Here is a 12518-nt window from a genome sequence, read left to right as displayed (position 1 = left end):
GGCACTGAGGGGGAAAAGCAAAGCCCAGACTTCTCACGTTGCCCATAGAAAAGGCTCAGGAAGGAGGAAGGGAACTAGGGGAACCCTTCACACCCCCCATTCTGGGAAGAGACTAATGTGGATTATGGGCTTTGGAGTTGCATTTCAGGGGGAAATGCAGCCAATTGGGGTTTGTGAAGCTCCAGTTCCTCTTTGTGTGTTTTCAGGAAAGGCTCCTGTCGGGGAGAAGCCATGCAGGGCCTTTGTCTCCAAAGGGAGATCTGGCTTTGCTGGGGAGGGAAAGGCGAGGGGGGTCTCCCTGGAGGGACCCTCTGGGGCTCTGAGGAAGGGGCATCCTGGGGGTCCCTCATGGCCCCCAAAGTCCCTCTGGCCGGGCTCTCCTGGGCAGCCACTTCACCACCCACTTGCCCAAGAGGAGAAGCTCTTCCTTGCAGGCATTTCTGGGTGGGGGGGAAAGGCCCTTCCAGGACTTCTGCCTCCCCTCCCTCTGCATCTCTCGCAGTTTTTGCCTCTTTATCATCACACAAAAAACTTTTTAATTTTCTATCCTTACTGGATATTTTCCTGTCCCCCCCCTTTTTTTTTTGTCTTTGCTCATTCAACCTCTTCTCCATGAGTCTGATTGGTGGCTGAGCTCCCAGGCAACCATTGTCTTTTCCCTCCTGCTTGATTGGCTGCTGCTGGGTTGCCATGACAAGAGGGGCAGGCCATGGCTAGAGGCAGCCACTAGGGAGGGAGAGGGGCGGGGCTTTTGTCTTGGTTCAGAACTGAAGGAGTTAAAGGCGAAATCTTCTCTCTTTCAGGAAACTCTGATCAGATGCAGCCGAGAGTAGGAGAAAATGAAAAATAAAATGGAAACTAAAAACAGATAAAAAGGAGGAAGATGCAGTGAAATTGGATAGAATAGAAGAGAGCTGGAAAGGACCTTGGAGGTCATCTAGTCCAACCCCCTGCTCATTTCAGACAAATGGCTGTCCAGTCTCTTCTTAAAAACTTCCAGTGTTGGAGTATTCACAGCTGAAATAGAAAACACTTCATATTAAGATTAATTTTGTTCTGTTCTGTTCGGTTCGGTTCGGTTCTATCCTATCCTATTCTTACAGTATTTTCTTTCAACACCTTTAGTAAATTTGATTTTCATTTCAATCCGAGAGTTGACCCATGGCCTTCTTGTACCTGCCTCAGCTTGGTTGAGCTACTGACTCCCCAAAGCAGACCAGGATGAATTTCATCTTAAGTCCACTTCAGTCCAATTTACTTGAATACAGATATGCCAAACCTGTCAGGAAGTTACAGGCCATAAATAAATGTCTGCTACTAGAAATTCCTCACCAGAAGTCAGAAAGTCTGTTCAGCACTGCATCCCAGAGAAGCTGGAACTGGAGGCTGTGAGAGGAAGCCATGAAGAAGATGGAACTTGATCTGAAGCTGAAATGAAGGAATATTGCTGAGAAAGAGCACCTCAGGAGAAAGAGAAGGAGCACTAAAACTGGTGAGAGAATTGCAACACCATGTCATCTTTACTTACTCTCTTCTCCCCAATAGAACCCAAAACATGGGGGAATGGAAATACCAATTCATAAAGAACCATGAAGGAGATGAAGTTCAGACCTCACTTATTATCTTTGAAGATATCTGCCAAGCTTACAACACTATAAAGCCCAGGAAATTAATCATATAGCTCTTGTCTTGAAGAGTTGCTTAAGCCAAATATTGGTTGACATGTGTGCTGAGGAAAAGGAGGAAAACCAATAGTTTAAAAACATAATATTTATTCATTCATTTGTTTGTTTGTTTATTATTTATTTATTAATGTATTTGATGATTTTCTTGAATTTTCATTTAACTAACAAACTTCACATATTTATTTCCTTCAGTTTTAATAAACATAAGTTGTCAAGGAAATCCAAAGGAAGAACATATAACCAATAATAATGGATAATTAGAAGTTACCAGCCTAAGAAACAATTTCACAATCATTCCCCTGCTTTTGCCATTAGATGTTCCTTAGTGTTTAAATCTGGTCTCAGGATGATAATGTAGCACTTGGGGAAGAAGATGCAGCTCAATAGTCCAGCACTGGAGGCCAAGATAGAGAAGACCTGCACGGCCACCATGTATTTTCCTTTGGTGCTCAGGTAGGTGGGCAGGAAGGAGACCCAGACACTGCAGAAGACCAGCATGCTGAAGGTGATCAGCTTGGCTTCATTGAAAGCTCCAGGCAGGTTCCTGGCCAGGAAAGCCACAGTGAAGCAAATTGCAGCAAGGAAGCCCATGTAGCCAAGAACAACATAAAACATGATGACAGAGCCTTCGTTGCATTGAAGGATAATCTCTTCAGGCTGGGAGTGCAGATCAGAGTCAGGAAATGGGGGAGAAGCTCCCAACCAAATGGCACAGATGAGAATTTGGACAGCAGAACAAGAAAGGATGATGGAGTTGGCCAAGTTCTTCCCCAACCATCTTGTCACTTTATTGCCTGGTTTTGAGGCTAGGAATGCCAGCACTACTGTGATTGTTTTAGCCAACACAGATGACACGGCTACTGAGAAGACAATGCTGAACACTGTTTGTCGGAGAAGGCAGGTGGCTTTCATTGGTCGGCCAATGAAGAACAAGGAGGATAAGAAGCAAAGCAGAAGGGAGACCAGGAGGATGTAGGAGAGGTCCCGGTTGTTGGCTTTGACAATAGGAGTTTCAAGGTATTTAATGAATATGAATAAAACAAAGCCTGTGATTAGGAACAAGAGTAGAGCAAAGGAGATGAGGATGATGCTAAGATGTTGTTCATAGGACAGGAAGGTTATTCTTTTGGGGATACACTGGACTCGGTTCTTAGTTGGATATTGATCATCTGGGCACTTGGTGCATTTTGTGGTATCTGAGAAAAGAAAGTAATATTTCTTTTCTAGTGTTTCAAATTTCAAGAAAATCTTTGGATAAGGTGTGATACAAAGAGACAGCAAAGTCTCAGTAAATGGAATATACACTACAGCAGCAAAAAAAATCCCCAATACATACGCTCTGGTGGGAAAAGCAGATATCCTCAAGGAGAGGAAGCCCTGCAGATACCCTGGTTTTGTCTAATGGAGGGTTTGAAAGTTGAATTTAATTGCACCTGGAAAGAAACTGGGATTCTGTGGAGCCTGCACATTATGGGTGTCCTATGGAAGAACACATGGAAACTCAACACTGTGCATGCCTTTGCATTCTGAACTATTTGTAAATTCCAGGTGAATCCTGAATTCTCTGTTTGGTTTTCATTGTTCCTTTAACCCAATATCTCTCCCTCTATTGTTCCTCCCAATTAGATATTGCAGCTTATAAGGATATATGATCTTACTAAAGATTAACTGATTAAATGAATGATTGATTGATGTATCTATCAGCCTGTAATGTAAAGTTTGTTTAGCTAAATAAATCCCATTGATCTAAAATCATTCCTCAAGTTACAAAGAATGCAGATATTTCTAAGAAAGATAAATATGGACGGAAACATCCAAACTGGGAAATGAAAGAGAGATTTCCCATGCAATCCACAACATTGTTCTTCTTACCTCATCCTTCAAGATATTTTTCTTAGTCTTCCCATTATAGAAGAAATTGGACACCATGAAAATTAAAAACTAAACAATCAAACTTACACGTGTCTTTAACATGCATATTGATGAAAGTTTCCCTATGGTGTCACTCACCTTCCTGAATGGAGATGGTCCCCTTTGGACAAGGAATGCAGTCATAGCAGCAAAATGGCTCTCCTTCTCGAGCCTTCTTGACAAATCCAGGATGGCATTTTTCCACACATTTAGACTGAGGCAAAGACTAAATAGAAAAAGGAGAAATGCCAAAGAAAATACGTTAGGGCTCACCATCCATGTAAGATGGAGGTAGACATGAACATCAGCCAAGTCGTCTCTGGGCTTCACCTAGGCAAATATGAAATCTCTGACCACTTCCAAATGGTGGCAGCAGAAACAATTGCAGGAAGATTCTTCATTCAGTTCCTCCATTTTTCTTCTGATTTATCAGATTACAATAAAGTAGCTGTTTACTTAACAAAGTCTGGAAGGATGAAATTGAGAAAACATTTAATCATTAAGTGATAACCAGTGTTTCCCTCCTCATAGTGGAATTAACATGCATTCCTCCATTCTTCATACATGCTTGATTTTTAAATATAATATCTAGAATACTAAATTTTAGAATAAACTTTATTGTAAAAGATTTATTAAATTTTCATTTCATTGGATTTATTGAAATAGAATAAAACTGTGATGAAGAAAGAAACTTTTGACCAGTAGGATCTGGAAAGGTTTCTTCTGGAGTACACAAAACATTGCAAAGCTGCTTCCCTTTGAAAGCAGTCCAAAATTATCTCTCAGTTAAAATAAAAAGGGAAATTTCCTTACAGAGAAGGGCTGTCAATCTTAAAGATATTCTTCATTCATATATATATTTGTTCAATTTATATGGCTGTCATGCTGTTGAACTAAAATTAAAACTGGCTGATTAGTTTCTAAAATTATAGTGAAGTGAGATGGAGGTGAGATCATGAGAACATGTCCCTCAAAAAGGGTGAGTCGTGGATCACTTGATGCACCACATGGGTCATAAGTGTGAGTTTTATGTGTGAAAGGGATATTCAACACAAGGTATCCAATACAAGGTCCTTTCTGTTGAAAGAATACAATTAGGTGACACAATGTGACAGGGAAATACACACCCATATTTATTATTAATTTGATTTGTAGCCTCTCAGTGTATACTAAGGGAGCTAACAATAAAGATAAATAGTTGCATTCTAGGGATTTGCAGATGAAGTGCACTCTTACAAGACACTGCCCAAAATCTAAGTAATATTTCCCTCGAAATTGTCCCTTATTATTTCTATTATCAAGATTTTTTTTCACCAACGCGATGCTTCAGTACTTCAGTTCTCAAGCCATTATCATGGTGAGATGGGCAGAAAATAAATTTAATCAATCAATCTATGATTGAGCTCACATCAGACCAATCATTATTATTTCCTGTGAACTGAAAGCCTTGGACCTCCTTCCTAAATTCCACTATCCCAGTGGGGTTAGAGAGAGGCCGGTATAAGCATGTTCTCAGCTGATTAAAAACATCCCAGACTCTGAGCCTGCAATTTTGGGAGACCCCTGACTCCAGTCAAGGCAAGATGAAGCTTATTTAACTATTGGACAACAGGACCTCCATCCAGTCTTGATTCCATTTCATTGGATTAAGTCCAAATCTGAATTCAGGGACTGGTCAACAGAATTGCCTTCACCTTTGATATTTGAAGACAAAAAACTAGTGACCCTGAAGCTATTAACACCAAAATCTCCAGCGTATGAGGCCCTGTCTCACCAGTTTTATGGTGAAACTAAACTGCTGAAAGGACACTAAATGGCAATGATTTGTGTCCTAAATAATAATCGCCCCCAGGGCTTTTTTTGTCATAGAATGCTCAGAACGGAATTCTGGCACCTTTTTTTGATAGAACCTTGTAGGTGGGTTGTATGATGTGAGTTCCGGCACCTTTTTTTTTTTCTTTCAAAAAAAGCATTGATCGCCCCATGTTTCATTTTGGATCAGCTTACAACAGGATTCAGCATGACAGCATCAGAAGGGAAACCTTGGTCAACAGAATTGAAGCATGCTTATCTGCCTGAGAAAATTATAGAAGTTTTACTCCACACATTCAATTCTCAGTGAAGGTTACCCACTTTTTTGACTGGGTTTAGCCCACTTGAAACGGCTTTGGAAAAAAGAGAAAAGACACCAATATTTTCCCCACCTTGTTGAGCAACTTTAGCTGTGACAAACCATTTTGGTTGATTGTAAGTCTTTGTCTTTCAAAACTACCCAATACCTTGTTGATGGGTTCCTCCTTGGGGAGAACCACCCTACTCAAGATCCTCATGTCTGCTGCTACGTCTCCATTTTGATCCAAGTACACTTTCAGCAGGGAAAGATTGTACAATTCCCTCTTCTTTAGAAATGGATGGAACTAGAATGGAAACATCCAGGAATTTAAAAGCAGAAATCTTGTTTTCTTATTTCTTATCACTTTTTACATCTGAATCTTTCTTCTATGGTTGTTTAATTTGCAAATATTGTGAGTTGGGAGAAAAAGTTTTACCATTACATTCAAAACTGAAGTACAAAGATTCAGCAATATTTCTAAATCACGTAGTATATTGATAAAATGTATATTGACAAAATGTAATTGACCAAAATTGTCAATCATATGTAACAATCTAGCAAAAGTCACCAATCAAGTAAACAGAATACACAAATAACTAGAGCATTCATAAACTTCTTGCAAACAATAGGGTGATTACCAGAAAGCAAATTTTGTTAAGAAGAAAGTTGCAAGGCTAATCTTCATTCAGGTAGATGAAAATGATCAGTAATTCTATTTTATTGTAAGGCTATATTAACAAAATCTTGCAGTGTGAAAGTACAAATCTTTCGCCATTTCTTTTGGTCCTTCTCTGCATCTCTTTCTCTGCTCTTCTGAACTCATTCACATGTATCATTAAACCTCCTTAACACATTGTGTGAATGCTGGTGGTATAACTTGTTTTTGGCAAAGAATTAACAAAATGCTTCCTGATGTGATGAATGGGGATCTACTTAATTAAGTGCTGGATGGTATGAGATAATTAAGTGGATACAACTGTCTCAAAATTTGTACTCAAATAAATATTAATATTACTGATAAAATGGGGGAGTTAAAAAAAACAATTAGACCTTGATCATTGTTTCTTCTATATTTTCATTAATAAAGGAAATAGATAAATCATGATTTTGTGATGCAAAAATTATAATAACAGTTGGACAAAGTTATTTTGGTCTCTTTTAAAAATTCCCAGCTTCTCTCAGGTCCCTATAGATTTCTGTCAGGATGCTGCCATCCTGAAGGGAGGGGGGACTTTTGGAGCTCTCCTGTGATGTGTTTAGCTTTGCTTTGTTGACTCGGTTGTGCTGCCCAAGGTCATCTGCCTCACCTCACCAAGGAAGAGATGCCTGGAAACATGTTACCGCAGTTTCCATCTGGAGTTCTCACAACCTCTTTGCACCTCTGGATTGGCTCCTATGGACTGCCCAGTTGGGTGGGGTTTTGAACAATGGGGTTTAGCCTAACAATTTCACCCAGGAACTTCAGATTCTGCCTGCCTTCTCTTGCTGTCACTGACTCTCAATAAAAGTTCCTTTTGAAACAATGCCAGTTTCAAGAGCTTTCTTGAGAGATTCAGCTGAGGCAGGGCCTTACTGCTTTGAGAAAATAAAAATATGATTTTGTGTTAGAGAGAGGTGCATGAGTAAAATTCAATAGGAAACTAACTAATTGTTAGCATCCAGGACTTGATACATGATTGTATGAATGTAATGAATGGCAGCTATAATCTGTATTAATATTTCATTTGTAGTTTTTCTCACATTATTCTATGCGTAGAATGGTTACTGATTATAATAAAATAGTAATATTTTAATGTTATGATAATAACTGTATTCTTAATTTGTCAATAATGTCATTAATGATCGAGTGGAATGATACCAGGTCCTCTTGCAGGCACCACACTTGGAGAAGACACTTGCACAAAATTTTCATCAGGTTTAGTCAAGGACAAAGAAAGTGAGGAAGAAATTAAAGGAGCTGCTTTATGCTTTTAGGAAAGACATCAAGCAGAAGAGCCATGTTGGAATAGAATAGAATAGAATAGAATAGAATAGAATAGAATAGAATAGAATAGAATAGAATAGAAATGGACCTTGGAGGTCTTCAGCCCCCTGCTCAAGCAGGAGGACCTATACTATCTCAGATAGGTTGATTGTCCAGTCTCTTTTTAAAAACTCCCAGTGATGGAGCGCCCACGATTTCTGGGGTAAGCTGTTCCACTGATTGATTGTCCTCACTGTCAGGAACTTTTTCATTAATTCCAGGTTGCTTCTCTCTTTGATCAAATACCAACCATTGTTTCTCGTCCTTCCCTCCGGTTCTCTGATGAACAACCTCACCCCCCTCTTCTTTGTGGCAGCCCCTCAGATACTTGAATACTGCTCTCATGTCTCCCCTATTTCTTCTTTTCTTTAGATGGGCCAAACCCAAGTCCCACAGCCATTCTTCATACACTTTAGTTTCCAGCCTTTGATCATCTTAGTTGCTCTTCTCTGAATTTTTTCCAGACTCTCAACATCTTTTTTGTAATATGGTGACCAAAATTGGCTGCAGTATTCGAGGTGTGGTCTTACTAGGGCTCTATAAAATGGTACTAGTACTTTGCATGATCTTGAATCTATCCCTCTGTTTATACAACCCTACATTGTATCAGCTTTTTTGGTTGCTGCTGCATACTGCTGGCTCATAGTCAAGTGATCATCCACCAGGACTTTCACAGTTGCTGCCTCCAAGCCAGGTCTTACCCAATCTTTATTTGTTCCTTTGGTTTTTCCTGCCTAAGTGTAAGACTTTGCTTTTCTCCACACTGAAACTCATTTTGTTGCTGCCTCCAAGCCAGGTCTTACCCAATCTTTATTTGTTCCTTTGGTTTTTCCTGCCTAAGTGTAAGACTTTGCTTTTCTCCACACTGAAACTCATTTTGTGGGATAGGGCCCATTGTTTGAGTTTGTCAAGATCTTTTTGGATCCTGAGTTTGTCTTCTGGGGTGTTGGCTACTCCTGACAGTTTAGTGTCATTTGAGAATTTGATGTTCCCCTTCAATTCCCTTGTCTAAATCTTTTATGAAGATATTGAAGAGTACTGGGCTTAAGACAGAACCTTGTGGTACCCCACTGCTTACTTCTCTCCATGTGGTGCCATTAAGGACTACTCATTGAGTATGGTTTGTCAGCCAGCTACAAATCCATCTGGTGGTGATGTTGTCTATTCCATCTTTTTCTAGCTTACCAAGGAGTTCCATGAGTTTGTTGTTTGGTAGTCCCTCTTTTTGGTTGGTGGTTGTGCTTTGCTGTTAGCTCTGTTTCTAGCTTCTCTGTTCTGGGTAATTATGGCTGTTTTGCAGTGCTTTTTTCTGCCTGTTTCTGCTATCTTGTTATTTATTTAACCTTCTTACTATTGTGTTAGTTTTATTTATCTTTCTTCTTCCCTCTATTGTTTTTTAAGTTTTTGAGCTCCAATTCCTGTTTATGCTTTACTGGGGGTCTTCCCTCCCTTCCCATTGGGACCTCAAACTTAATTGTTGCCTTCATGTCTGTTGCTCGCTGCTCCGGCCTCCTGTTGTTTTCTTCCTTCTGTCTTTGGTGCTGGTCTCTGCTTTGGTCAGGCCTCCATTCAGTTTTCCAGATGCCTCAGCTGCTCTGCCTGCTCTGCTCCTCTCAGCCTGCCACTCAGCTTGAGAAATCAGAGAGGTTTCTGGCTCTCGAAGTCTCTCTGTTTTGAAGCATAAGATCTTAAACAGCCAAGCCCAGAGAGCACAAAAGACCCTGAAAAGGAATTTAGTTTGATGGATCCTTGTTGGGACACCATACCTTCCACGGCTGCAACCTTGGAGCCCCCAACCTCTCTTCTCCCTTCTTCCTTCTCCTCTGGGGTTTGGATGCAGCATTTAAGGCATGGGCCAGAATCTTAATGACACTGTAAGTAATGCTTCCATTTCTGATCCTCATCCTATTCTTTTTCTCTTGGATCTCCACTGATGCTTTCTGGGTGCATCTTCTCCGGCCTTTGACAGAAAAGGTGTGTTTTGAAACAGAACAGTGAAAATACTCAGCTTGAAAATCGGGTTCCACAAAGAAATCTCTTTTAAAGGCATTATCGTTTTTCCAACTCTTTTTCCATTGAAAGGGAAAGCTCCAAATACTATGGACGTGCTTGAGACGCCTATCCTTTTTAATTGAAAATACTGCAGCCAATGTCATGATCCAGATTTTCCCTTCAGTGGGTCCAGGCAAACCTTCAAGTGCTGAGTGGAAGGGAAGAATTCTGTCCCAAAGGGAATCAAATTCTATGAAGTGAACAAAGATGTTGACTTGTCTCCACTTAGAGAGGGCATCACTGAGGAATGCTGTATGTCCAGTTGTTGAAAATCGTTGTGATATAACAACACAAATTCTATTCTTGACAAGCATAGGAGTAAACGTCCTCATGAAATTCTCTCCCTTCTCTGTGTCTGGAGCAAAGAGACCAATCAGGGTCCATCCAAAATGGAGGAGAATTTGGACAATTGCTGGATACTGGATCCCTTCTTTGGGGAGCATCGGATGGAAAAAAGGGAATTGACTTTTATCACTCAGAGCCTCTGAAGCAATTCTATTACTGACCTGAAAAAACAATGAAGAATTCTGTGTTTATTTGGGGTCCTATCAAGTCCCAATTTTTAGCTTTTAATGAATCCAACTTTTTCCTTGTGCACATATTAGAACATTTCCTGTTGATTAGTTATTAGACCATATCAAGATACAGAATATAAAACACAGAACATTAACAAGACTGCATGTAAAAACAGAATTTTGAAAAACAAGTACAATAGAATAAGCATAAAGAATGAAAATAGTATTTCTTTATAACCCCAGAATTTACCAGAATCAAACCATAATTTCCTTCTGAAAAGGGCTTTATTATATATAATTTTTGAATTCTGAGCACAGACAAAATACATTTTTTTAATATTAGGATCCCAATAGATTGTTTCTCTAAAGTGCAATCCAATATATTGATCTCTCTCTTTCTTAAATAATTGTCATTCAAAATAATAGATGTATTACATCTTCTATTGCTGGAGCTTCATAAATACAAGTGTATTCATTGTAAGGAGTTTGGAAGATTTAACTCAATACTTGGAAGGTACATTTGTAGCAGCTAATGCCTTTCAGATGTCCCTACTTTTCTCTATTTTGACCATCTTGGATTCTTTGTACAGCATTTTTTTAGGTTTTTCTCAAGTGGCAAAAAAGACAGGGAGACGACAGTTCCTAATATAAAATCAAGAATGTTTTAAATAAAATTTGTTTGTTCTAATAGCCTTTGGGGACTCTTATTAGTTTAATGAGGAGAAGGACAAGGGGTGACATGATAGCAGATTTCCAATATCTCAGGGGCTGCCACATAGAAGAGGGAATCAAGCTATTCTGCAAAGCACCTAAAGGCAGGACAAGAAGGAACGGATGGAAAACATAAATTGGCAACTCAAAAACGTGATGAAATGGACTTTGTAAAAAACTTTATAACTATAATGAAAACAATGTATTACAGACAAACAGCAAAAGTAATTGTAAATGGAGATTTTTACAGAAAATTTCGATATTAAAAAAGGCACAAGACAAGGATGTCCACTGTCTCCATTGCTATTTATATAATAATAATAATAATAATAATAATAATAATAATAATAATAATAATGATGATGATGATGATGATGATGATGATGATGATGATGATGATGATGATGATGATGATGATGAAGATGATGATGATGATGATGATGATGATGATGATGATGATGATGATGATGATGGAAGGGACCTTGGAGGTATTAAATATATTAATGTGCAACAATAAAAGAAGATAATTATGTAAAACTATTAAAACAAATAAAATTAGACTTGGAAAAATGGAAAAACCTATAACTTTCAATGCTGGGGAGAATAGCAACAGTGAAGATGAATATTTTACCAAAAATACTCTTTTTGTTTCAAACAATACCTATAAAAGTGGGGGGAAACTTCTTTGATGAACTAAACAAATCAATACTGAAATTTATTTGGCAAGGAAAAAAAGCTAGAATAAAATTGAAAATGCTTCAAGAAGTGAAAGAAAATGGAGGATTTGGACTGCTAGACTGGAATCTATATTACCAAGCAGCCATTCTAACATGGCTAAAAGAGTGGATAACATATTTGTAGATTTTTAATAAAATTGTTGGTTAATGTTAGTGGCCCCTAAAGGTTCAAAATACACCATGATATACATTCAAATACACCATAATATATTTTATCATCAGTAATCCCATAGGACTCTGTTTAAAAATCTGAGATTTGGTCATGATTAAGGATATCATTATTTTGGCTAAGACCATGTAAAAAATGTGAGTTTTCCATCAATACTGCACATTCCTATTATACAGAAGATCCTTTGATTGAACACAGAGCCTCTCCTTGTCTTCACAAGTGTGCAGCAGAATCTCATGAAAAGACAGGTCTCTTTTAATTCTTGCTTCCTCTCGACTGTATATCCCAATCCTTATTTGTAACACTTACAAATGCCATGGTGAAAAGATTATTTGCAGCAGAACCAGTTCTTAAACCCCCTGATCCTGAGGAACCTTTCATCATCCAAACTAATGGTAGTGATGTTGCGGTGGGCTCAGTCCTCCTACAAAAACACCTTAGGGGGGATCTGCAACTCTGCACCTACATTCATGAAAACTTTTGGAAAGAGAGAAGAGATGGGTTGTTTGGGAGAAAGAGGCTTTGGTGGTAAGATGGGTGTTATTAACCTGGCGCCATTTCTTGGAAGGGAGTAAAGTGCATTTCAAAGTATAGACTGATCA

The 12518-nt window shown here is 38.9% G+C and overlaps 1 protein-coding gene across 1 annotated transcript; it reads right to left on the bottom strand.

The window, feature by feature from the left end:
- Positions 1–1669: 1669 nt before the first annotated feature.
- On the bottom strand, positions 1670–2690 carry LOC114922483 (vomeronasal type-2 receptor 26-like; the record flags this gene model as incomplete). The annotated part of the gene is made up of 2 exons (XM_029283872.1): positions 1670–1729; positions 2178–2690. Coding segments are annotated over 2 exons (573 nt in total), but the record flags the coding sequence as incomplete, so codon positions are not given.
- Between the last annotated feature and the right edge of the window lie 9828 nt (positions 2691–12518).

The sequence above is a fragment of the Protobothrops mucrosquamatus genome, unplaced genomic scaffold (genome assembly GCF_001527695.2).
Source record: "Protobothrops mucrosquamatus isolate PMUCROS unplaced genomic scaffold, P.Mucros_1.0 scaffold258, whole genome shotgun sequence".
NCBI classification, from domain to species: domain Eukaryota; kingdom Metazoa; phylum Chordata; class Lepidosauria; order Squamata; family Viperidae; genus Protobothrops; species Protobothrops mucrosquamatus.
The sequence above is the reverse complement of the archived record's forward strand: the minus strand, read 5'-3'. Positions and strand labels throughout refer to the sequence as shown.